This window comes from Cryptomeria japonica, chromosome 9 (genome assembly GCF_030272615.1).
Source record: "Cryptomeria japonica chromosome 9, Sugi_1.0, whole genome shotgun sequence".
In the NCBI taxonomy this organism is placed as follows: domain Eukaryota; kingdom Viridiplantae; phylum Streptophyta; class Pinopsida; order Cupressales; family Cupressaceae; genus Cryptomeria; species Cryptomeria japonica.
Genome location: NC_081413.1, coordinates 9483446 through 9491720, shown reverse-complemented (window position 1 = coordinate 9491720; position 8275 = coordinate 9483446). Strand labels below are relative to the sequence as shown.

Below are 8275 nucleotides of genomic sequence, written 5' to 3'. Positions count from 1 at the left end.
GAATAATCTTTTCTTTCTTATTCACGGTTTTCCAAGTGTATTCATAGAAAATATGGTTATGAGCCTTGTGGTAAATCTTAGGGACACACAAAGAATTAGGTTCAGGTTATTAGGGCATTGTTAATTGTTATTTATTTTTTGTAATGCTCCTAATGAAAAGAACCTATGGAGCACAACCCTTTTCCTATCATATCTCAAAGAAGAAGTGGCATACTCTTATGAATCAGTATAATGTTTTCCCTAGTTGATTATAAATAATAGGTATTCTATGTTAGGATGGCATTCCCTAAATTTGGTGTAGAAGTTTTCTACTTGTAGAATCTTAATGAGCATTGGGTCAAAGTTTGATTATATGGATGCTCTTCCACTACCTTCTCTAATTAGACATGTCTCCTCTTTACATGAGTGCCTTCATTGTTGTCTCCATATTATTCATTCTAGGTGTGGCTCACACAATTATCCTTCCCATGTACATCATAGCTAGTCTCCCTTAACACACTGTCAATTTCCCAACATGATTGTGGTGTCATCCATTGACATATTATTGAGCTCCTAATTAAGACTTACACTGTTGAATCAAGTAAAAGAGAGCCCAAAACAATATTATCATGGATGCAGCAATCACCCTATGATCCTCCTCCTCCTATTGATAGGATTACATTTTCGTCTCTAAAGTTTTAAATCGAACAGTAAAGATGTGATTGAATTCTACAATGTTTTGCTTTTATTTAATTTTGATACAAAATGTCTACCACTCGTCGCTAAAAATATAAATCCAGCTTGATTGTTCTTTGAAATGAGAGATAATCTAATGTCAATTCGTTATTGTTTTCACACCAGAAAAATGTTTTAATCCGTTGCCTTTGCGTTATAGTATTGACATTTTCGCTCTCTACTATTTTAAGAGTGTAGTAAACTAAAACGTGTACGCTAGACTTGAATGAATAGCCACACGTTTGACTCGGGGCAATTGACAATCCTGGCTGTTACGACTAACGGGGCCGCACTTTGAAGACTGTCTTCAAGAATGGTCGTTTGGAATGGTAGGGTGGACTGACATATTATTATTACTATATATTCGTTACTCTGTACTGTATTTCTATTATTCGGCAATCATTAGAAACTGTAAATAGCAAAGGGACAAAGGTCTGAGCATAAATTTCATTTTTGTTTGCTATTGCAAAGGTCTTAGCATAATCTTCATTTTTATTTCATATCGCAAAGGTCTGAGCATAAATCTCATTTTCCTTGAGTAAATTATAGGTGTCAGAGAAATTCTATGGCAATATCTCGATTAAGCATCGGCGGTGGGCATCTAGCAATAGAGCAAGTGAAAGGAGATGGAAAGCACACAAGCCATGTCCAGGTTGGAGATATCTGGAGATCTATTCAGGGTGGTGATGATTGGAATGGCATGCTTGACCCCATTAACCCACTTCTCAAAGCAGAGATACTCAGGTATGGTGATTTTGCACAACAGTGCTATGATTCATTTGACAACATTTATTCTTCAAAATACTATGGAAATTCTAAGCGCAGCAAAAGTTCGCTGGGGCGTAGACTGGAATTGCTCAGAAGTGGGCGTGGTTATCAGGTAACCAGATATATTTATGCCAATACTTCTGTGTTAAAGTCTTTTTTCAAGCCGAAATCCGGGTATAGCGGTGCTTGGATGGGATATATTGCTGTTTGCACAGACCCAAAGCAGATAAAGAGATTGGGAAGACGGGATATAGTTGTTGCATGGAGGGGAACTGAAACACCTCAAGAATGGATGCAAAATATGAAGGATATATTAGTCCCTGGTACTTTATCTCAGAGCACACAGTGTCCCGACTTACAAACAACTTTCAAACCAGGTGTTCAAATAGAGAAAGGATTTCTGAGTTGTTATAACTCTGTATATGAAGACTCTGTGAGATCCAGTGCAAGAGATATTGTGGTGACCGAAATAACAAGGTTATTGAATGAGTACAAGGATGAAGAAGATGTGAGCATAACTTTCAGTGGACATAGTTTGGGAGCTGCGTTAGCAACTCTAAGTGCATATGATATTAAACAGATTATCATGAAAGAAAATGATAGGAAATCAATCCCTGTCACAGTTTTTGCCTTTGCTTCTCCACGTGTAGGAAACCTAGCTTTTTCCCAACATTTGCAGGAGATCGGCGTTAAGGTGTTGCGCTTGGTAAATACATGGGACATCGTTCCCAAAGTTCCTGGAGTTTTTCTTAACGAGAACATGGGAAGGCTTACCAGATTCCTGCATTGGCTTCCATGGACATATGTTCATGTGGGAATCCCCATTACTTTGGACAGTAGCAGCTCTCCAGTGCTGAAGAAATCGTATAATCCAGCCAGCTTCCACAATTTAGAGGTTTATCTGCACTTGCTTGATGGGTATCAGGGAAATAACAAGTTGCCTTTCAAACCATCTGGAAGAGATCCAGCTTTGGTGAACAAGTACTCCGACTTGCTTATTGAAAAGCTTCAAATCCCTTCTAAGTGGTGGGTAAGGAGGAATAAAGAGATTGTAAACCGGATAGATGGGTTATTGGTATACTCTCCTACGACTCCCACTCATGTTCCCCTAACTCCTCGTCTCCTCTATATGCGCCCAGTGATTCCAATTCACTGACAGTTTATTCGTCATCAAACTGTAATTGTCAAATTCTCTCGCTTTCGTAAATTTCTTAGAGAATGTACTACGGTTAGACATTTTTTGGGTACACCTATTGAAGTTGGATGCTTTCAAGACTAAGGTCCGATCTCATCTGGCTACTTAGTTCTGCTCAAATTTTTGGAGTAATTTGTGGAATTATTTCTTATATTTAAATAACTATTTTTATTATTTTAATGTACAATATTTCAAATTTCTTTTTCCTTCTATTCAATTATAAACATAATTCTTCTGTGTATTCGTATATTTAATTATCATTCATTTGTTCATTTATCAGAATTCATTCTCCTTGTTTCCAATTGAATAGGAATGATAATTGAACTCAATTATGAAAACAGAATACAAAAACCACAGAATACAAATTAGAGCGTTGATGAATAAAAGCTCGGGTATTTATTTTATAGATAAAAATGCGCTGATGCATACAAGATCAGGCATTCATTTTATAGATAAAAATGAATTAAATGTTTGGAACAATTGTGCACTGTGTTAGATGGACTTTAAATGTAATATGTGAGGATGGCGTGATGAAAACATGGCATATTGAAAGGGGCTGGCTTAAATAACACACTAAACTTTGACCACTTCGGTGGCTAGTGTGGGCCCTGTTGCTCTTTGGTACTTTTGTCCTCGATGACAAGAAAGTAAAAAAAAGAAGATGTTGTGATGGTTAAGTTACATATTTTTTAAGCATGTGGTTATATCCTTCTCGTGGGCCAGTTTAGTGACACGGACATATTGACTTGGCTGACGTGTTATGTGTTTAAAACATCTTCTTTCGAGCCATGCTGGTGACACGGATAAATGAATAGCTCTGACTTTGCATTAATTTTAATGACATCTTTGGTTTAATATGTCTACGGTCTAAAGGGCATATTCCTCAGGATACTCCTTGTATCGGACAAGTTAAAAGTTTTTTTTGGAAGATGTTTTTGTGTTTCATTTGGTTTTTGAACCTGCTTGGAGTCCGTCAAACCCTAACGCCATGAGAGTCGCAGCGCCGCTGGAGCTACAGAGCTCGAATCAGTTTGTTCAGTTACAGAGAATGAAGCAAACAATGATTTTAATCAAGAGATTAACGGTTGACTGGTTAGTTTGTTTGATTAGTTTGCGTTTAACAGGTATGTTTCTTGAATCACATGATTTAAAAGATTCAGATTTTTTGTTCGAAAGAGTTTTTTTTCAGTTATGCAAAATGAAAATAAGGAAATGTTCATGCATTATTTTTGTTTTTCATGACTGGGAAATAAAACATCTTCAGTTTCTTCTCTTTCGGTTGCACAGTTAAAAACAGTTATTTGATTTTTCAGTTTTCAAATCTTGTACGAGGGTTATTCGAAAAGAAATTGTGGTGTTTTGTTTGGGTATAAAACAGTTTGTTTTCAGAATAGTCAAGGAGAGGAAAAACAGAGAAATACAGTGAGAAGAGTGTGAACAAAGTGATAAGCATTTAAAAAGTGCCGTAGTTTACCAGAGATAGCCGAGGGGTTTCTTGAGAATCAATACTCTGTTTTTTGTTACAGAGTATATGAGGCTTTATTGATTTGAAACTATATTGTACAGAGTATATGAGGCTTTATTCATTTGAAACTATATTGTTCAGAGATTGGATAGTGTTGATTTTATCCTTGAAGAATATTGTTGCAAAATTTTTCATATGTACAGACTGGTAAAATATTCTCGCTCCAATCCCTGATGGTTTTGTGACTACAAGATTTAATTGCATGCATAAAATCACCAGTGGCTGTAGCTCGAGTTGAAATATTCATTGATAAGAAGAGGGGTTGGTGCTCCTTGAGGCCTTGTGGTTTCTAAAACTTGTGAACTGAGTTGGTGCTCTTTTTGAATTAATATAAGGGATCGTCCGAGTGGTTTTTCTACCCCAAGAGGGTTTTCCACTCATGAAAAATATGGTGTTATGTGCATTGTCGTGTTTCATTCTGTTTTACTAGTTTATGCTCTGATACATCATATTTTAGCTCTCTTTATTTCATACTCTGTTTTGTTGGGTTTATGTAATGCAATATTTGAAGTACTCATTTAGATGTTTCAAGTTTGTGTAAAAATTTAATACCATTTTTTTTAAAGGTCTGAATCAAGTGTTTTAGTTGGTTCAATGGTATATTTCATGCTTCATTAATGTATTTCATCAAGGTGTTAAGTCTCAGTCATTTGTGCATACTGTGAATTAAAATTGTCAGGTTCATAAAAGTATAACTTGTTAAAAATTTGTCACACTCTGATTCACCCCCCCCCTCTCAGAGTGTTTCCACTTCCAACAAGTGGTATCAGAGCATAGGGTCCCTCATATAGGTCTGTCCTAGGGATTGTTCCTGGTCACTTGGAAGTTTTTTTTATGGCTCAAACTCAGGAAGGTGCTTCACTTTCAAGAGCTCCTCTTTTTGATGGAACTGATTATGTGTTCTGGAAGATTAGGATGGAAACTTATCTCATTTCAGTTGATCTTAATGTGTGGAATATTGTGATCACAAAATATACAGTTCCTTCCATTATTCCTACTGATCCTGATGATAAAACCAAGTATGAGTTAAATGCCAGAGCTAAGCATGCTCTCTTATGTGGTCTCACTAAAGATGTTTTTGTTAAAGTCATGCATTGTTCTTCTGCTTATGATATTTGGAAAAAACTTGAAACCATTTATCAAGGGGATGCTAAGGTTAAGGAGTCTAAAATCCTTACACTCAAAAATCAATTTGAATCTTTAAGAATGAAAGAAGATGAAACAGTAGCAAGCTATTTTCTTAGAGTTGATGAAATAGTAAATTCGAGAAAGGGTCTTGGTGAAGAGGTTGAAGAAAAGGAAGTTGTCAATAAAGTGATTAGAACCTTGTTACCCAAGTTTGAAACTAAGGTTTCAACCTTAGAAGAAAAGAAAAGTTTTTCTACCATGACACTTGATAACCTTCAAAGCATTCTTACTGCCTATGAGATGAGGATAGGTAATAATCCTTCTTCTTCAAAAGAAACAACTTTTAAAGTAGAAAAGAAAGAAGAACTTGATAGTGAATCTGAACTTTCAGATGCTATAGAAGCCCTTTTTGTTAGAAAACTAAAAAAGAAATATAAGGGCAAATTACCTTTTAAGTGCTTTAATTGTGGCAAAGCTGGACACTTTGCTGCTCAATGTCCTCTAAGTGATCAAAACAGTGAAGAGGAAAAACCAGAAAAATTCTACAAAAAGAAAATGTGGAATCCTAAAAGGAGATTTAATACCTTCAAGAAAAAGAAGAGTCTTTTTACTAAAGAAGACTTTGGAAATGAATCAGATGATTCACCTTGTGAAGGTGATGAAACTCTATTTATGGTAGAATTAGAAGATGTAACTAGCAAAACAAAAAATGAATTTGAAGATCTAGATCAAGGAGAAATAGATCTTGAAGGAGAATTGCTTTGTGCTTTAAAAGAAATAAAGAGGTTAAAGAAACTTGTAGCTTCACATGAAAATTCAAATCAGATTTTACAAGTCGAGTTGAATGATGCAAATTTAGTGACTTCAAACTTGAAGTCCCTTCTTGAAGAAAGAGAAAAGAAAATTGAAACATTAGAACAACAGTCCACAAAACTTCAAAAACAAATTGAACAGTATGAAAGTATAATACATCTAAATGATATCTTGAGCAAGCAAAAGTTGCATAAAGATTTGGCTGGTTTGGGGTTTGATAAAGCTGAATCATCAAGACAGAACACTAAGCCTGTAATTAGAAAATCATTTCAGACTTATAACAGAACAAAACCTTTTAGGTTTGGCTTCTTTCATGGATATTGTTTCTATTGTAATAGGTTCGGTCATAAGGTTAATACTTGCAGATTTCTGCAACAAAGATCTCCTATGTTTGGTTACAATCAAGGATATGACTTTCCAAACACAGTAAAGTGTAATAAGTGTAACACTTTTGGGCATACTACTATACAGTGCAAAACAAAGGCAAGTCTTGATAAACGATGGAAACCTAAGTTTGTATCTGGTATTGAGCAATCAATGATAGTGCAAACTGCACTTTTCTCAAATAAGAAATCTTTATGGGTGTTGGACAGTGGCTGTTCACACCATATGACAGGAGATAAAAATAAATTTCTGCATCTTGAAGACTTTAATGGTGGCTTTGTACGCTTTGGGGATAATTCAGGAGCTTATGTACGAGGTAAAGGTACATTATTGCTAAATGATGATACTCCTATTCATGATGTGTACTTTGTTGAAGGGTTAAAGCACAATTTATTGAGTGTCAGTCAAATTTGTGATAGTGGTTACAGTGTATCTTTTAGCTCTCAAGATTGTACTATCAAAAATAAATCTAGTAAAACTGTTGCTGTTGGTTTGAGAACAATTGGCAATGTCTATAGTCTGCTTGATTCCACTGACTATGAGAATAATGAAGGCATTTGTCTTATGGGTCAAATAGAAGAAAATTGGTTATGGCATAAATGCCTAGGACATATAAATTTTGACAATCTGGTTAGAATCAGTAAAAATCAGAATGTTAGAGGTTTGCCTATTTTGAATAAACCATTCAATTCAGTTTGTAAAGCATGTTTGAAAGGAAAGCAAACAAAAGTGTCTTTCAAACCTAAAGAACATTCTTCTACTAGACCATTACAGCTTGTACACACAGACTTATGTGGTCCTACAAGGACACAGTCAATAAATGGTGAAAAATATTTTATGCTTTTTGTTGATGACTATACCAGAATGGTATGGGTCACTTTCCTTAAACACAAATCCGAAGCATTTGATAGATTTAAGATTTTCAGAAAAATAGTTGAACGAGAATCTGATCTAAAATTGAAATGCTTGAAATCAGACAAGGGTGGTGAATTCACTTCACAAGAATTCATTGATTACTGTGAAAGACATGGTATTAAGAGACAATATGCTGCTACTCGTACACGTCAACAGAATGGAGTAGTTGAGAGAAAAAATAGAACAGTCAAAGAAATGGCTCGCACAATGCTTAATGAGGCAAATCTACCAGACAGGTATTGGAAAGAAGCTGTACACACAGCTGTTTACATTTTGAATCGTGTACAAATCAGGGTAAAATCTACCTTTACTCCTTATGAACTTTGGTATGGAAAAGCTGCTTCTATCAAATATTTCAAAATTTTTGGTGCCAAATGTTATCTAAAAAGAGATGAAGAAAATCTAGGAAATTTTGAGGCTAAAACTGATGAGGGTATCTTTCTTGGATACTCTACTCATATCAAAGCCTATAGATGTTTCAATAATAGACTGAATAAAATTGTTGAAACAATAAATGTAAGGTTTGATGAACAATTTTTGTTAAGTAATGATTTGCAGGATATTGAGGAAGAGGAAATTACTTTAACAAAGGTTGATCAAGTTCCTAAACCTGCAGAAACAGAAAAGAAAAATGAAATATGTTCATCAAGTTCTGATGAAGAAAATACAGAGAATTCAAATGCAGAGACACGTATTCTCCATTATACACCCTCAAAAATTATAACAAAGAGACATCCTCAAAGTCAAGTTATTGGAAATATAGATGCAGGTATTTTGACTAGAAGAAGGGCAAAAACAACTGAACAAGCTCAACTGGCTGAACATTTTTGTTT

General features: G+C 35.1%; 1 protein-coding gene across 1 annotated transcript; it reads left to right on the top strand.

Moving 5' to 3' along the window:
* The first annotated feature begins 1279 nt into the window (after positions 1-1279).
* On the top strand, positions 1280-2638 carry LOC131858115 (phospholipase A1-Igamma2, chloroplastic-like). The gene has a single exon (XM_059211115.1). The coding sequence runs from the start codon at positions 1280-1282 to the stop codon at positions 2636-2638; it is 1359 nt and encodes a 452-aa protein (XP_059067098.1).
* The last annotated feature ends 5637 nt before the right edge of the window (positions 2639-8275 follow it).

Excerpts from the sequence above, each read along its gene's own strand:
- LOC131858115 (XM_059211115.1), top strand. The coding sequence starts at position 1,280 with ATGGCAATATCTCGATTAAGCATCGGCGGTGGGCATCTAGCAATAGAG.